Consider the following 19055-nt stretch of genomic DNA (forward strand, 5'->3'; position numbering starts at 1 on the left):
AGAATTGAGGAAAGAAACCCGATATGTTAAGTAAAAGCATGTATCAATCTGATGTTTCCTAATGCTTCATGTTATTTGTCTAACCTACAGTGGAAGGGTTTAAAAGATAAAGTGAGAGCTTTTAATAGGAAGAATTTAAGTGCCTGTTTTAATTTTCAGGGAAAACAATAACTCCTTAAATAACAAAAAAATTCTGTGAGATGTTTAACTTTGCAAAGATAAATTATCTGCCTTTGCCTCTAGAAGCAGGGTGGTTGTGGATGGGGTGGCAGTATTTTTACAGTGTGTTTTGTATTTCCAAGACTCCCCTAAGAATAGGATAATGACTTTCCATATATTTTGTATTTAATTTACTATTCGTGGGCATAATTGATGTGTCAAAATGACTACAGTATCTTAATTTTCTTCTGGTTTTCTTTTTATAAAAGTGATCTTCCCAAATAATGAGCACGGTTTTTTACAGGCTTAGTGTAAAAAAGTTCTTTCTGCCTCCATGGGCTGATTCCATCAAATTCTTCCTTTTTCCTCTTTCCTCTTCCTATGGAGGAAGACTGAACCTTTAAAACTATTCATAGGACGGTGTTTTAAAATGTGATAAATAAGAAAATAATTAAGGGAATTGTTTTAACACTCCAGTTATAAGAATTTTTAAAACTAAATTTTGAACTGCCTCTTATGATTTAAAAAGTGACCTATTTCAAATCCTTATCATACGTACAAAAAATACAGTCATCTTCAAAGAAAATTTCAATTCCGTTCTGGACACGAACAGGTCTATTTGGATCTTATAGCAGCTGCTATTGTGATCATAAGAACAATACTTGATATGATGTATCTGTCTTACTCGTGAGACCATCGGAGTATAAGAATTTTTCCACCCTTAGTAAGTTCCAGTTTGAGGAGGTGGTGAAGGGGTATTCAGGAGCTTTCTGAGGAGGCCCAGAAGGGAGGCAAGATGGGTGGCTGCTCAAGCCTGCTTGGTTAGGGAGTGCCACTTCCTCTGGGCCCCTTCCTACCTCCCCCCTCCCTGTTAGTCTTGCTAATGAATCCGGCCTGGCTGTGAAATCATCCAGTGGTGTGATGGGCTTCTGGCCTTTGCAGAGGAAAAACTCTGGGTTAATTCAAGTACAGCGTGTTCTCTTTGTTTTGCAGCTGGTGTAGCAAGGGAGTCTAGGGCAAGTGGATTGAATCAAAAAGGAAAATGAAGGCATTCACTGTCTGTTTCATCGAGGATGGCTCATTTAAAGTAAACACCATTTAAATAGTCTCCAAATGGCCCATTCTATATGAAGTCATACAGGATGCCCCCTTTGGGCTGTCATTCTCCTTTAAATGGATCGCTTTGTGTGCACTGCGTTTTAATGCCATTCAACCTTAAACCCCCATATGTGGGCCTCATCAGGCCACAGGCTTTGGTGCACATGTGGCAGCCATACCTTCAACATTCTTTGTCTCTGTCTCCAGACAGTCAGCCCAAGCAACAGGGGGAGGTAGTTGTAAAGACAACAGCAGTTAACATTTCTTCAACACTTATTATGTGCCAATTACTATGTCAAGTGATTTCTATATATATTATCTAATTTAATCCTCACATAATCCTATGAGGCAGATACTATGATTATTCCCTTGTTATAGATGAGGAAACTGATGCATAGAGAGATTAAGCAATGTGCCCAAACTGGTAAGTGTGGCTCAGGGAGTTGGACCCCAGCAGTCAGATTCCAGAGCTGGAACTCAATCAATGGACATATTCAGAAGAAATAAGCTCTCATCAATTCTCTTTGCAAGGTAGGCTTATCCCAAACAATAGATAATCCGGAAATTATTTCTCTTTGTCTTTGGAATGCATGCTCTGCTTTCTGGGGCAGTATTTCCACCTTGTTACTTGCATTTTTTGCCGTTGGGTTCGAAGATGAGATCAGGTATTCCTTGAGCAGCTAGCTCCCTGTGGCAGTGGGCAGTCTTCATACAAGATTGGGCTCAGTGGAATAATCCATTAGCAGACAACCCCAATGAGACTTTTCTACCAGACATGCCCTCATAGTAAGAAACTAGTAAAAACCTCCCCCAGAGAACTGAAAGCGTTCAGTTGTCACAGCGGTTGCTCCAACATTCACCCAGGGTTGGGCAAGAAGCCCAGGGCTGGACAGCTTTGGGGAGCCTCTGTGAAGGGTCCAACAAGGGTCTTTGGGAAACGCATTTCTAGCCAGTTTTTATTTGGCCCAGCGCATTGATCCGCCCCTGTTTAACCATCACTTGGTAGCCTAGAGAAACTTTTTTGCTGTTAAGGCTCGAAATATGAAACAGTTTATTCTAAATGACCTCCACTAAGTAAAGGAACTTTAAGAATCTTAAAAAATGAAAAATCCTGAGGATCATATAGAAGAAAATCATCTTGAACATTTAAGATATGGGTTTGAGTGATATTTTCAATACATCCTACCCCTGCCCCCCAAATCCTTTCTTTCCATTGTTTAACTTCAGAGAAGACTACAAGGGAGCAGTGGTAGTTTGGATATATTTTTGCTGGGCTTGACTGAGGTTCTGCTATCACTTTTGCTATCTCACTCCCAAACTTCAGGTCGTTTAAGGTTTCTGCCCGAAAAAAATAAAATAAAATAAAACAAACACATTGATCTCTCCCTCTTCCCTGCCACATCTCTTTATGGCTTCCAGTGCCCTCCCCACATCACCTCTAGGATACAGACATTCCAGTAAAGGCCCTGGGACAGGATGTGATTGGGCCCTCTCTGTGACCTTGCATAGCATCTAGCAGAAACCACTTATTCCATTAGCACTGTTCTCTCTGGAAAGCAGTTCTAGTTCTTGCTGTTTCCAGAAGCCTCCTCTTGCCCATGTGCCAGTTGTATGGTACAAGAACCAAAGAGACAGTAAACATCAGATCAAAACTTCAGTGCAGAGCGTAGGGAGAAAGCCTGTTGTGTACACGGTTTCCTCTCTTTTCCCTCTCAGCTTTACTGAGATATAATTGACATATAACATTGCTTACGGTGTACAACGTCATGATTTGATATCTGTATATACTGCAAAATGATTACCACAATAATGTTAGTTAACACATCCATCACCCCATGTAATTACATTTTTTTTGTTTTAAGAACTTTTAAGATCCACTCTCTGATCAACTTTCACATATACAATACAGGATTGTTAACTGTAGTCACCTTGCTGTACATTACACCCTGTGAACTTATTTATCTTGTAACTGGAAGTTTGTTTCCTTTGACCACCTTCACCCATTTCTCTGCCACCTCCCCTGCCCCCCAACCCCTGGCAGCCACCAATTTATAATCTGTCTCTGTGAGTTTGATGATTTTTTTAGATTCCACAAATATGTGAGGTCATTCAGTATTTGTCTTTCTCTTGTGTTTTACTTAGGATAATGCCTCCAAGGTCCACCCATGTTGTCAAAATGGCGGGATTTCCTTCTTTTTTTATGGCAAGTAGTATTCCGTTGTGCGCGTATACTTCACTTTCTTTATCCATTCATGTGTTGATGGACACTTAGGTTGTTTCCATGCCTTGGCCTTTGTAAAGAACATTGCAATGAACATAGGAGTGTAGAAATCTCTTTGAGATAGTGATTTCATTTTCTTCAGGCACAAACCCAGAAGAGGAAGTGCTGGATCGTATGTTAGTTTTATTTTTAATTTTTTTGAGGAACCTCTATACTCTTTTCCACAGGGCTGCACCAATTTACACTCCCAGTAACAGTGCACAACAGGCCCCTTTCTCTGTTCCACATTCTCACCAAAACTTGTTGTTTCTTGACTTTTTGATAGTAGCCATTCTGGCAGGTGGGAGGTGATCTCTCACTGTTGTTTCGATTTGCATTTCCCTGATGACTAGTGATGTTGAGTGTGGTTTCATGTACCTGTTGGTGATTTGAATATCTTTGGAAAAATGTCTATCCAGGTTCTTTACTCCTTTTTAATCGTATTTTTTGCTGTTGATTTGTAGGAGTTCCTTATATGTTTTGGATATTAATTCCTTATCAGATAGGTGGTTTGCAAATATTTTCTCCCATTCTGTAGGTTGCCCTTTGATTTTGTTGATGATTTTCGTGGGTTGTTTTATTTTTTTTTTCTGTGCAGAAGCTTTTTAGTTTGATGTAGTCCTGCTTGTCTAGTTTTGCTTTTGTTGCTTATGCTTTTCATGTCATATCCAAAGAGTCATTGCCAGTGCTTTATTCTTAGAAGGACTTTCTAATAGGTTAGTACCTCTTCCTTATCTCTAAATTGCCTCTTACTTCTGAGTTGTATGTTATCATTTCAGTATAATCTTAGGACCAAAAATATTGTTCTTTTTTCATTAGTTGACTGATTATTTTTATTTTTTTATACTAAAAAGGCACATATTCAAAGAGTGAAATAGTTCTATTGGGTTTATTATACTCCTCCCCAAAATACCTCTACTGTATTTCTTCTGTTTCAGAAGTAACCCCTTTCACATCTTTTAGCTGATTATCTGATATATATGTCCATGTTGTTCAGTAAGATGCAGGACTGTTCAGGGTTGATCTTCCCACTCTGGCAGGTGAGGATTTAGCTCTCTCCATGCCCTCGTAACACACATACCCCCTTCCCCAAATCCCATCGTCCCGATGTAATAAATTTCATAACCTTGATTAGATCAATGTTCTTCACATCATTATATCTATGTTCTTAGAAGCTGAGTCTTGTACAGCTTTGATTATGTTATTGTTTCTGTACAACATGTTAGTTTTTCATGGCGTTAATCATTGTTTTATTGTTTGTTTTTCCTATTTGCTTAGTATTTACCAACCCCAGAGGTGTTGAAAGTTGTTTCAATCTTCTAAGGTGCTCGAATACATCAAGTTGCCTATCAATTTCCTCCTGAAGCAGTCTTTCCCAGGGTCCTGGAATCTGCTGAAGAGCTGGGTTACCCTCTCTGCTGGGCGCATAGTTGGCGCCTGGGATCACCCTTCTCCATTAGTCTACAGATTCCCTGTGCTTCTCTCTTGTATTGGCTTGTCTGCCTTCCTCTTGGTTTACTATATCTTTGTGAAGCATATTTTACATACTTAAGTAGCTTCCAGAGAATAGGATACGTGGGAGGTGAATTTTTTGTGAAACTGCATGTCTGAAAATGTCCTTATTATATGTTGATTTTTTTCCTTCTTTTTGGAAGCTTGTGGAATCTTGTCTTTGTCCCTAGGGTTCTAAATTTCAAAATGAAGTATCTTGATGTGGATTGATTTGTATCTAGTGTCCTGGGTTATGTGCCCTTTCAATCTGGAAACTCATGGCCCCTTAAATTTGAGGAAATCTTCTCAAATTTTTTAACTGATGATTTTTTTTCCCTTTCTCTTTTCTCTGTTGTCTTTTTCTGGAGCTTCTATTACTTGGATATTGGGCCTGCGGAACTGGTTTCTATTTTTCCCTCTTTTTTTTTTTTTTTCTTCTTTCGCTACTTTTTGGGAGATTTCCACAGCTTTCCATTCCATCTCACACCTTTATTGAATTTTTCTTTTCTTCTATCGTGGTTTTAATTCTCTTTACTTTGGAATGCTCCTTTTTTATATTATACTCTTCTTATTTCAGCACTGCAATACTTAGCAGTGTATACTTAGTGGGTATATGTTTGGTGTTCTTTGAAGTTTTCTTCTCACAAGACCACTGACCTTCAAGTTGCTCGTTTTCATCTCTGTTTCACATCAGAGGCTTTCTAGATGTCCTGGAGGTGCTTGATTTGTCTGTAGGCATTCAGGAGTAGGGACTAAAATACTGACCGGAAGCTCTGTGCCCACGTAGGGCTTCTCAGCTGTGAGCTAGCTTCACCATAGGCTGATCATAGGACACCTCCAACTTAAGTCTCCTTAGTTGCCTTCTCTTGGGCTGTTCAGCTTTTTCATTCCTCTGCCTGGAGGGTAAAAGACTGATTGCCTGCACTCTGGGAACCAAATGAGAAGCTGGCTGGTGGTCTCAGCATCTGATATGCGTATGTTCATCTAATCCCATTCATTTGCCTTCAACTGTGCCAGTTTCCTCCCTTCTTCCCCACCCCCACCCACAGCCGCCCCCAGTCTAGAGGCCTTCTCTCTTACTCTCTGTAGAAAACAAATCTCCAGTTATTTGCTGGGGTGTTGTGGGGGGCAGTGTGGGGGGGAGCTAGCACAGGTGTGTGGAGTAGGGGAGTCCATCTGGGGATCTAAGCCCTTCTTAGATGGTCATTCAGCCAGGCCTGCTTAGTTTTGTGCTTCTTCCACCCCCAGCTTTCTGGGGTTTCTAGAGGATAAAATGAGGTGGCTCTTGTCTTTCTCCGTTGCCAACTCAGGATTCAGATCGGCTGCGTCATTAGCCCTGCCTCCATCCGCATGGTAGCTTCCAGTATTTTGCAGCTCCTGTCTCCTATTTTATTCTCCCTGTTCTTCTTGGTGTATGGATTTTTTTTTTTAAATCCTTTTACGGGGTGCCTGTCTGGCTCAGTCATTGGAGTGTGCGACTCTTGATCTTGACATTGTGAGTTTGAGCCCCATGTTGGGTGTAGAGATTACTTAAAAATTTTAAAAATCTTAAAAAAAAAAAAATCCTTTTACTGTCCTTTAATTGGGCTTTGAGAGGAAGCAAAAGTAGCTTCACGTGTTCAGTCTTCCATTTTTACCTGAAAGCCTCACCATTGCTATTTGTCGAATGCCCAGTGTCTGAAGTTTTTAAAAGGAAAATTCAATGGCCCACGGTAAACACTGCAAAGTGTACATCACAGAAAGCATGACCAGACCACAGCCCTTTGATTAAGAGAATTTTGTTAGTCAAGATTTTTCTTTTAAACCGAGGCTGTTCCAAAGATTTAGTTCCTCACCCACAACTCCTTTCCTCTTCTTTCATCTCCAGCCTCCCCTCAACCTCTCATCGTGTTCAGTCCAAACTGAAGGTCTTCATGGAGCAACCATGGGGCGGCATCAGGTTGCAGGGAATGAGGTAGTTAAGGGAAGGTAGAAAAACGAGGGAGGTGGGCTCGGTGCAGCGTGTCCTGCTGAGTCCATGTCATGCTTTTATTAGGTCTGCTGTGACTGTCTCTACCCTCTTCTTACTGGCTGGGGATCAGAGCAGCTGTTCTCTTTAAAGCTGTGGCTTTCTTTCAAGCTGAGTAGAAGCTACACACATCACCGGATTGGCTCCAACATCACTGGATTTGGTTGTCTCTTTAAAGAGGAGTGTGCCTTCAGCTTCTTAGAGTGGCCGTTCTGACTCCAGAAGCAGGATGAACTTGCAAACAGGTTTGGGAGCATGGCTGCCTCTGTGATGGGTTTCCAGTAGTTCTGAGTGTGCCCTTCTATATTCTTTCATCAAATATCTCCTCCAGTGACTTCCAAACTTCATGTCCTATCATACTTATTCAAACTTGATATCATAGTTTTTCTTTATGTTTAAGCCTTTGTTTTCTATTTAAATTTTTTTCTTAAGATTTTTTTTTATTTTGGGGTGCCTGGGTGACTCAGTCGGTTAAGCATCTGACTTTGGCTTAGGTCATGAATCTCACGGTTCATGGTTTGAGCCCCTCATCGGGCTCTGTGCTGACAGCTCAGAGCCTGGAGCCTGCTTCAGGTTCTGTGTCTCCCTCTCTCTCTCTCAAAAATAAACAAACATAAAAAAAAAAGATTTTATTATTATTTTTTTAATGTTTATTTATTTCTGAGACAGAGATAGAGCACGAGCAGGGGAGGGACAGAGAGAGAGGGAGACACAGAATCAGAAGCAGGCTCCAGGCTCTGAGCTGTCAGCACAGAGCCCGACATGTGGCTCGAACTCACAAACCGTGAGATCGTGACCTGAGCCGAAGTCGGTCGCTCAACTGACTGAGCCACCCAGGCACCCCAAGATTTTATGTTAAGTATATTTTGAGAGAGAACGGGCGCGTGCAAGTGGGAGGAGGGGCAGAGAGAGAGAGAGAGAGAGAGCTCTGCTGTTAGCACAGAGCCCGATGCAGGGCTTTATCCCACAAGCCATGAGATCATGATACAAGCCAAAATCAAGAGTTGGACATTTAACTGACTGAGCCACCCAGCTGGTCCAGATTTTATTTTTAAGTAATCTTTACACCCAACGTGGGGCTTGAACTTACAACCCCAAGATCAAGAGTTCTGTGCTCCACTGACTGAGTCAACCAGGTGCCCCTAAAATTTTGTTTCTTTGGATCTAAGTTGGTAGTTTCAGGGGATAATAAATAATGACCCCTCTAGCTTTTGGAGTTTCAAATGAGTTGAGAGACAGAGAAGACAAGCATAGGGAGATCGAAATCTAACCTTTATTATTGATTTTTACAGGTAAAAAAAACACTTTGAAAAATGTCATGTTAGGTCTACTGGCCAATGTGGGCATGTTAACTATTTGACTCTGAATTTGACATCTTATCCACTCACTGATCATATTGGACAATCACAGGCCACTCCATGAGTGTATGGCCCTCTAAAACTTTTAACAAGAATGACAAAGGGGCGCCTGGGTGGCTCAATTGGTTAAGTGTCCGACTTCGGCTCAGGTCATGATCTCACGGTCTGTGAGTTCGAGCCCCACGTCGGGCTCTGTGCTGACAGCTCAGAGCCTGGAGCCCGTTTCAGATTCTGTGTCTCCCTCTCTCTCTGCCCCTCCCTGTTCATGCTCTGTCTCTCTCTGTCTCAAAAATAAATAAACGTTAAAAAAAATACATTTACTTTAAAAAAAGAATGACAAGAATAGCTCCTGCAAAAGAATTAGTATTGGGCTGAAAGAGAGGCTAGGGCTATTTGAGTAATGGAAGTTCCCTACATGGAACATGAGGAAAGGAGAAGTGTGTTCCATAACAAGAGGTGATATGAATTCTCCTTAAGCACATCATCAATTTATAGCAGATGCTCAGGAAAAAAAAAAAATACTGTATTAGATCAGGTTGTAGGGTGCATTCAGATATCAGAAACAGTGAAAGCATTTTCCCATCGTAGAAGTAAGAAGTATAGTGTTATAAACTATCAGTCATTTGTTTTTTTTGTAAACACCTTCACTATGTTTTGGCCTAAGTGGAACACACACCCTTGGCTGGGGTGGGGAGCCTCAGCTGAAATTCCAGGCCTGTTACAAACTAGCTGGGAGTCCTTGGCTCCCCTGAAACTCTCTAGGCCTGGTTTTCATCTGCTCCTTAAGGAATGGGGGAGGAGCCCAATACCTGTACAGATAAAAAGGATAAGGGATAAACCTAAGCTTCCAGAGCTAATTAGTTTCAGAGTTGGGACTAAAACCCAGGTATCTTCCTTCCCTGGTCTCTCCATTCTCTACCATATCCATTTTAGATGGACTTAAATTGAATTTAGACAAAATAGTTTAGCAGCACAGTAGTGATCATTCATGTGTTCATTTCTTCATCTATGTATTCAGCATAGCATCTTTTTTTTATGCCAAACACTGCTCTAGGCAATATGTATGAACAAAAGATGTTCTTGTTTCTATAGCAGCATACAGCCTGTGCCCTTTATGTGTTTGTAGCCCTTACGTGACCATCTCAAGTGCCACCCTTTATTTATAGCCTCACTTGAAGTGCTTCAAACTGATCCCTGGTCTTTAAGGAGATACAAACTTCCTTAGCTGCCCTGAAACCGTCATCCCTCTAGGCTCTGCCTGAGAACTGCAGTGATGCCCCTTGAGTAGATATGACCCATCTCCAGGAGTAGCTCATGCCATCTTATCACACAAATTCTTTAAGTGCCTAAAGCGAAAAGGTACAGAGTGACGTCCAGAACCATTCATTGGCCTCATTACGGATTTTCTCCTTCTGTTTATAGGGTGCTCAAGCTGGCATTACTATGTAACCATGCCAATGCCGGCCTCCACCTTCACAATCGCAGTGGGATCCTGGACAGAAATGAAGCCAGAGACCTGCTCATCCAATGATCTGGCAGCAGAGAGATCTCTGTCACCTTCCGAGGCTGACTTCAGGTTCGTATTTGGGAACTTGCTGAAAAACAAACACTTAAGGGAGCAGTATGATGCATTTATTCCAAGCACTGGGAATGTGAGTCATCCCTGCTGAGAAACTAAACCAAAATATGATTAATCAAAGCAGGAAAACCCTACTGGGAGGGAAAGGGAGTTGAGAGGCAGAAATGTGGGCATATTGTTTATGCAGAAAGAAAGAAAAGAAAAGAAGTATATATGAAATCCTCTGTGAAGTCAGGTGAAATATTTTTATGTGTTTGGTTAAGTCAACAGAATCCTCAGATTCAATGTCTTCCCTCCTTCTACACTTTTTAATTTTGGTTTTCAATGCCAATTTGGTCAAAAACACAATAAAGAGGAGTTGCTTGTCTGCTGGATTACTTCGTAGGCCACTCTACTGTTTTCGTTCCAAGGACTGCTGTTAGCAGTGCGTTTGTAGGGGTGGCCCTCCATCAGTGGGGCTTGTCAGTCTACTTTGGAGCACAGGACACAAGGTAGCTTGTCACAAGGTCATGGTTACAAGTAACCTCCTGGGTTAGGACTCCATTAACTTGAGTAGTGATTCCTTCTTTTTCAAAGTGGACCAGAGAAAATCAGTTTAAAGTGTTTAAAAATCAGCATAGGCCATTGGATATTCACTTGCAGCTTCCCCAGACCTTCAACTGTTTCTAGCTTTGAGAACCAAAAGGGAGGAAGGGAATGGACATAGGAGGTACGAAGTGTCCAAATTGTGCATTATTGCATCATGCTTCATTCCTGGGACTTGTACACCCAGCTTAGTTTAACCACTTTTCCTGTTTATACACAGTCACTATGTCCAGTACCTTCTGGTAGAGAAAGCCCAGAGTAAACCAACCAAGATACGCTTTTAGTGCAAATTCCCTTGTGTTGGTTGTGTTTTGCCATGTTGTTTTCACTCTTACTGCAGTGGTTGCAGTGGTGGTTGGTACTGTTAGGACATAAAGCCATTGAGCCCTCTCCTATGACAAGCATGTCTTACCACTTGCATTTTGCTTTTTGGAGGAATAGAAGGGATTTCCACTTCCTGCTTAGTAACTTGCCTATTTTGGACTAGTCTTCCCTGAGCTATACACAGTATCCTAGATTGCTTATTGGATTTTACTTATGCACTCTTGGGAAGAGGAGAGTTGTGGATAGAAGTGACACATATTACTTTCACGTGGGAATACTTACTTGCACGTGAGACCCTTTCCTGCCACTGAGCTCAGAGTAGGCCAATGTGGCCTACTCTGTTTTGGGTGGCAAAATTTCTGCATAGGGAGGACAGGTGCTCTAGAGAGTTAGTGCGATCCTCAGTGGACTTGTTAGGAACAAGAAATAAACTTTTTTCTGTTGTTAAGCTACTGAAACACTGAGGATGTTTGTTATTGCAACATACCCTAGCCTATCCCAAAATGATAGAGAAGTCATTGGATGCTTGAAATCAGGAAAAGTCTTGACTTAAATGTCATCTTGATTAGTCCTGAGGATAAGCCTATAAGATAGATAGGCTTTATTATCTCCATTTTATAGATAAAGGTATTGAGGTTTTAGACAGCAATATGTCCGTGTTCATATCTCTACTGAGTTACAACACCTGGATTCCCATCTGGGCTTGATCCCCTATAGAAGTGATTCAGAATCTTTCCTGGGGAGTTTTAAAAACTGTGTATAATGTCCATGCCTTACTTGGAGTCTGATCCACCTTCCCACCTGGAGAGTCACTGCCATGTCTGAGTCACTCTTATTGATTGGAATGAGTCGCCTTAGAACGGAAGACAGAAATTGAGAATTCTGCCTTTGAGCATGAGGGTGCTGTCCCTACTGGTTGGGTAGGTTTCCTGGGGCAAAGCTGTACTGTGCTTCTCTGTAGAATAAAGACTTTGCTTGGGGTTGTCAAATTCTTCATGATGAAGAAGCACTGTGCTCTTCACCTACAGCCTCAGGGCTGCTTGACTGTTAGAGGAGGTGTGCAGTTGAAAACCATGCGCTGTAGTGCAAGGCAAAGAAAGACATTTGTTATTTTTTCCTTCTAGCCATATTCCCAGGGATACGAGGTTGGGGAGTGGGCAGGACCACTTCTTATGTGCTCTTTCTACTGCCCATAGCAACAGAGATGGCTTTTCACTTTGTGCCCGTAATTGTGAAGGAGGAAGCCATGGCCATTTCCATTGGGCATTCTGGGAAGAGATGGCATCTGAAATTCCCGTTGGGGTTCAGGGGAAGGGGATGTTGTCCTTTAGAGTTTACAGCCAGCTGAGACACCATAGAAGGAGAGCACAGTAAAGGTTTTGTTACTGACAGAAGCTGGACTTGGGAATACTCAGGTATACAGTCACAGTGGGCTTTCTAATACTCCATTTCCAAACTAGACAAACTTACCCGTCCAGTTACCTGCCTACCTGGACTGCTTCTGGCCTCCACAACACAGATACACGCAGCCTGCCTCTTGGCCAAAAAGTACACCGTCTGTGGGCAAGCAGATAGGAAAAGAGGCAGCCCAGAGTGGCCAAGCCAATCAGAGCAGCTGGAGAGAGGTCAGAGGTGCCACTCCAGGGGAGCATGTCCTTGTGTGGAGAGGCCTGAGGAACGGAGTCCTTCCCACACTCCCTTCCATGTCTGACATGCTATGACTAAGTTTTCCCTTCATTTATCACTGTGCTTGTCTATCAAAAATGTACTGCTGATAAAATAATAGCTTGCATTTGCTTAATCCTTCCCTGGCTGCGTGCTTCATGTGTGCTGTCTTTAGTCATCAGAGGGTAGCTTTGTGTTTTTATCCATTAAATCTCTGGCTCCATGCTACGTTTGCCAACAAAGGTACTCTGAAGTGCCAACTGCAACAGTGTTTTCGGTTATGTTCACATCTGGTCCCCTTGCTTTCCCCACCCCCCTCTTCTACTTCAAACCTTCCCAAGACCACCAGTTCAATGCACGTAAATGTAACTTTTATAGGGGCCTTATATACCACAGGCTTTCATTTACCTAAAGTGTTCATCTGGGTCCCAGAAATTTGGCCAAAGTATTGGTCACTGAACTTTTGATCACTGTTCATGTGGGCTAAATTATAGGAAGAACATTCCCTCTTCCAACTCAATTCCACACGTGCTCCAGCCCACTCTGGGTGAGCATTTTCATAAATACGTTAATTAGAAGGCACTTAGGTAAACCATTGAAAGTTTTATTAATTTTCTTCGGCTGCAATATAACCTTCTCTGGCCACAGAGGAATCTTTTTATTATGTTTAACCTCTGGAGGCCTTTGTTAAAGCATTGTCTTTGCTTTGGGCCCATACAGTTTAAGCATGACACGGAAACTTGGATAAAGTCCAGAGGAACTCAGGAAAAATGATTAAAAGCGTGGAAAATAGGCACCACAAAGAAAAGGCATTGAGGTTGCTCATCCTAAAGAAGGGAAAGCTTGGGTGGGGGCAGGGGGGAAGCAGTTTTCTTTAGAGTTGTGGGTCTGTGGAAAGTTGCCTTGTGAACCTAGCAGAGTGAGGCCCTATTTCTGTGTCTTTGGAAGGCTAGGAAAGAACGAATGATATATAAATCATAGGGGAAAATGCCAATTTCCAGTACACGCTTTGTTGTAGAGAAGCCTTTCCAAATCTTCTTGGCTTGGTTTGATTTCTCCAGCTCTAGCTCCCTGGTATATTTCAACTTTCTGGCTTTTATTGTACATCCTGCATTTTGCTTTGCATTATACGAGAATTCCCCTAGGAAATGCATCCAGCTTTCAGATACGACTGCATCACTGCGTATGTATTGTCATCATTGCCAACAGCTCACTGGTGGCTGGTGGTGGCATTTTGAACACTTGTGATCTTTACGGTATGAAAGCATCTACTCTGCTTGCTAAAATATGTTAATAAATTGTCCAAACATCTTAGAGTGTCGTTGTATGTACCAGAATTTTAAATTTTTTCTTCCATTAAAACTGTAAACTCTTCAAAGGTAGGGTCAGAAATTTATTCCTATGTGTATACGTGGCACACCTTTGGGGTGCCTCGAGTAGAGCAAGAATGCAGGAAATCATTACTAAATGATTGAGTTGAACTGTCAAAAAAGGACCTGCATCCCTAAGGGAAATTTTGGTGATTCCTTTTGAGCCTATGACAGGGAAATGTCTTTGTCAGCTAGTTTCCATACATTTCATTCTGGAAACAAGAGGAGGACCAGAGGAGAACCTCTGTAGGCAGTGTCCAATCTTGTGATTCTGAATAAAACCTGGTCACTCTTCTTCCTTGGAAAGACCTCATGTGAAATGATTTCATCCCAGGAATCGCAGGAGAGGGAACCAGTGGTCTGGTTCCCATCATTTATCAACCTAACATTTATTTCACCAGTTCTTCCCACTCTTGGCAATATTAATGGGCAATATCGACAAGGAGGAACAGGAAACCAGAGAACCACAGAGCAGCTGAGCTCAGCTTCTAGAAAAATCTAGGATCCAAATTTACTCAAGAAGATTAACGGAGTATGTGGGGAAGGAAGGTCGGGAGGGAGGAGCTTGTGATGACTCACGATGTGATGAAAAGAACAGTTCTTATTCCTCAGGAATGCTGTGTGGATTAATTGGGATAATGCACATGAAGTGTTCAGAACAGTTCTTGGCACACAGTGAATGTTCAATAGCAGTTGTGGTAGGAGTTATTGTTTACTATTCTTAATTCTCATCAGTATGGATTATTTATAAATAACAATCAAGCATTATTATTAATCTTTAACTATTAAAATGTTTACCCTGATTATGAGCCTGGGCACAGGGAATAGCTATTTACAAATGCTTGACTTGTTGATGATACTAAGAGTGGGTTGGAGCAGGCACAGCTATAGAAATGAACGGTCGAAGGTGAGTGTGAGAAGAAGCATCTTTGAGTTCATACTGCTTTCATAGAGGACTATTCATGACTTCATAAACGTACAATATGAAGAGGGGCGAGGGCCTCATGTGGAGAGTTGTCAGAGAATCACAGTACCAGAAGAAACCTTGGAAGCCATGTTTTTTGTTTTTAACGAAAGTATAATTAACATAAAACAAAGTGCACAGATTTTAAGTCTGAGTTTTTGCCAATTGTTTACACCCTAAACTAATAGAGGACATTCCAGCATCCAGTAGTTCCCTCACCTCCTTTCCAGTCAGTTCCTCCCCTCCCCCTGCAGCCATTTTCATGAGACCACATTAGAGACGAGAAAGGGGCCCTGGGCACTGAGTTGCTTGCCTCACATCACAGTTAGCCCGTGTGAGAACAGCCACTGAAGCCCAGCTTTCCTGATCCCAACGTTGGAACTTATGTGTGGCCTTCCCTGATGCCACGTACATTTTTATTGGGAGAGCCTTAATAGTCTCATTTATCTATAGGTTGATTACCTTAAAGTCCTGCATTTTCTCCCAGGCTTTGATTATTAAAAAATGGTGCTAATACACACAACTGGAATAACCTTCATTCCCCCTGGCTAGTGCCGTTCATGTCCAGAGAGAATTTAACTCACCTTTTCTCTTCAACAAGTTGACTTTTTTTGATACCTCAAATTATTTTCTGATCTTTCTTGGCTGCAGGAAATAGTCTGGCCCCGTGGTATGTGTCTAGATAGGCCAGTGGAATGCCTCGTTGCGAAATTGTGCTTTGACACATAGAATTTAAACTTATGCCCCACATTTGTACTGAAGATGCCTCCGCACCTCCAGTTTCTCTATTATTTAATGTGCTCTGAAAGTTTTTCAGGAAGTGTAAGCTTTAATTATTATAGCCCGTTATGTCCCTATGTAAATATCTTAGGTGGTTAACTCAATAAATGGCTTTCTTTTTTATTTTATTTATTTAGAGAGACAGAGAGCACGTGAGCAGGGGAAGGGGGTTGGAGAAAGAGAAAGAATCTTAAGCAGGCTCCATGCTCAGCGTGGAGCCCGGTGTGGGACTTGATCCTACTACCCTGGGATCATGATTTGAACTGAAATCAATAGACACTCAGCCAACTGAGCCACCCAGGCACCCCTTAATAAATAGACTTCTTTACTTAATGAGACCTTTGAATGTATACACCAGTACAGTACTTGTCATTAGGTGGACATTTGAAGCCTTTTCAGGTAAATGTTTACCAACAGGCACCTTTAGTCACTTTCTCCATAAAGCAAGGTTATCAACCCAGGGGCTTTGGCTAGCATTCAATGTCAATAATTATATTCTCCCTGTTGCCTTATCCTGGCAGAAGTGTTTATGGGTCTCCACCCATTTTTCTTACCCTCAACAGCGGTAAAATGTCACTGGTGCTGGAAGCTGTGTTCTATGCACCAAGCTGTGGGAGGGCAAGGCTCATCTCCATAGCTGTGTGGATCTCCTTGGGCAGTGCTGGCCTTGGATAAGTGAAAGCCACTTCAGAAACTTGGAGAGGAATTATTGTTGTGGCCTGACCCTATTGGGACATGCCAGCATTTTAAGGTTTTTCATTATTCACTGTGAATCCAACAAGCACCCATAGGTAAAATTGTAATTTGTAAATTAAAATTAGAGGGGTTTTCCATTGTGTTTGAATAAAGGACGTGCTAACAGGCAAAAAAATAGAGTTCCCTTTGATGTGGGTTTCTTTGGGTAGATGAGTTCTCTCGAGGCCTGTGAGTCAAGTTCTAGGAATTCTTTTTCAGCTCCACCTTTGACAGAATAACTGGCAGCGATCAGATGGTACAGGCTGAGCTCTGATCTGTTTCCTTAAAAGGTTGATTCTGTTCAATTTGTATCAAAAGTGGATTGGGGAAAATAAAAAAGTGTCTCTGTATTCCATAAGAGCACAACTTCTGATGGCTTTTAACATGAGCATCTGGATTACTTTTTTAGTAAAATGGACTGGGTTCTTTTGAAAAGTCGAAACCTGTCCTGTCATTTGGTTCATTTTTTATTCTAGGAAATTCTAGAATGGGATCTTTAATTTGGCTTTGCACCATCCTTGCCTTTCTAAGTTATGAACTGTTTCTGATTTGGAGATTTTTTTCCATGGTGATACTTGAAAAGCACATTTCTGAGGGTCAGAAATTTTGCTTTTTATTTTCGGGAGAGGGTTGTTTTGTTGTTTTGAGGCTTGGGAGGTTTTCCTTGTTTACTCTAAAATAAGTAGGAAAATCTACTTTCACTTAGTTTAGATTGAAGCTACTCGGTCAATTCAGCACATCAATAAGTATTTTGACCTATAGTTTTTCACTGCTGCAGAGAAACAGACAAGCCAAGAATTCCATTGAACTGTCTTGATCGTGAGCCCATCTGAACTGCCGTCTCTTAGAAGTTGTGCATGTCTGTGAGAGTTCCCCACCTCCATGGCAAGAATAAACCTGATTTACCATAAAGTGCATCTATTTATTTCGTGTTGTTCCCAGGTATGTTGGCATTTGTGGTCACATGGAATACCCCTGCCGCTTCCAGAATCCTTCTGCCACCACCCAGGAAATTATTCCTCATCGGGTCTTTGCCCCAGTGTGCCTCAAGGGTGCCTGCCAAGAGACCCTTCTGCAACTGGTCCCTCCTTGCCTCTCAGCAGCACACCGTGTCCTGGGAACACACCCGTTCTCCAGGCTGGACATACTCATCGTCCCCGGCAATTTTCCGAGTCTGGGGATGGCCAGGTACGTTGTTCTATTGTGGCACTTGGATAACATGCTTTGGACATCCTTTGACTATTTCTTGCTTTCCCTGGGCTCTGTCAGGGCTCCGTTAGGATGGAAGGGCCACAGTTGCTCATGCTTGGACATCTCATTGCTGCCTCGAGGGACAGTTTGTGTGTAGCCTCCACCACGCGGGAGCCTTTGGGTGTCGTGGGCTCAATCAGCTGCTCTGAAAATAACAAGCTCACATTGTTGCTTGGATTGAAAACACATTGTGCCCCCAGAGTGATGTATGTTGGATCGTGGCTGATGAGTGACTGGTTAGCTTGTGGTGAGAGCATAATGCTAATGGGCCCAAGGTCACAACTCTGGGCAGAGGAACACAACTTAGTTCCTGGGCCACAGGCTGCTCACCTAATCCTGACCAGCTGTCTCATCCATTCTCGCCATTGGTCATAAGGGCAACGACTTGAGAGCCCCTGTGTCAGAGAGACTGTGGATGGATCAGTGTAAATCCATCACCACTGCTGGAAAAACAGCTCAAAGCAGATGGCTTACCAGGGGGTGGGGCAGTGGGGGGGGGGTGTCACTTGTCTTGCTAATATTTTTTAATGTAATAAATGCATTATTCTTAATGTTTTCTCACTTTAGTTCTCGTGGATAATCCAGGCCTGCAAGGTGAACCTTTCCCTATATATTATTGACACCTAAAACCCATTCGTTAATGCTATTGTTCCTTCAATAATAGGTACCTGTGCTCCACTCAGCATTTTACTTGTTACATACTCAGGATTTCACTTGGTTATATTTCTATGTGAAAATCTTAATCATTAACAGTGAATATGCTTGACTGAAGATAGGAAAAATAAGCTCATCAAAACATGTGACTTTAAGTTTTTCCCTATTAGTCAAGGAAATTCCTGCTGCCAATTAATTTCCATGCTTTTGAACAGCTGTCATTTGTGGTGTTTTCCCTGAAAACTGCATACATTCTTAGTAAGACCCATGAGTAGAAAAGAACTGACCAGAACATTTGCTTTTGATCTTTACTACATACGTATACTTTTTAAAGCTGGCTGGCTAGTCTTAATCCTTGAGGAGGTCTGAGAAAGTCATTTTGGCTGATTTTTATCCTGTATTTATGAAGATAATGAGAACGTAGAAACTAGGATAATTATATATATTTGGTTATGTGCATCAATATTGTTTTGGATGTCTATATATAGAATTTGTCTTAACAAGGGGGATTCTTTGGTCCCTTTGAAGAGTCTGCTGGACTTAATTTAAGCAGAATTATTGGCGAAGAAAGGGTTGTTCATTAAATGTTTCTCATTTGTACCTAGTTTTGAGGGCCTCTATTTATTTGGGAGTTTTTAGCACTTTATGAGAGTTGTAGCTTTTCAGGGCATGTTTGCTAACAGTTCCAAGTTCTGACGTGAGGGGACCAAAGGCAGAGTATTTTTCGTACAGAGGACCTCATTTTCTGTAGCTCCTTCCTGACAGCAGTCTGCC

General features: G+C 41.9%; 1 protein-coding gene across 11 annotated transcripts in view; it reads left to right on the plus strand.

Moving 5' to 3' along the window:
* Nucleotides 1-19055, plus strand: part of AOPEP (aminopeptidase O (putative)) — a 340077-nt gene that overhangs the window by 60164 nt on the left and 260858 nt on the right. For all 11 annotated transcript variants that reach the window (XR_006210295.1, XR_006210297.1, XR_006210296.1 and 8 more), the window contains exons 4-5: nucleotides 9797-9950; nucleotides 17319-17564. Coding sequence is in view for 8 of the 11 variants with exons in the window: in XM_042963287.1 (XP_042819221.1) it covers nucleotides 9797-9950; nucleotides 17319-17564 (400 nt within the window). In the remaining 3 variants the exon portion in view is untranslated. The remainder of the gene's footprint in view (nucleotides 1-9796; nucleotides 9951-17318; nucleotides 17565-19055) is intronic.

Source organism: Panthera tigris, chromosome D4, assembly GCF_018350195.1.
Source record: "Panthera tigris isolate Pti1 chromosome D4, P.tigris_Pti1_mat1.1, whole genome shotgun sequence".
Lineage (NCBI taxonomy): Eukaryota > Metazoa > Chordata > Mammalia > Carnivora > Felidae > Panthera > Panthera tigris.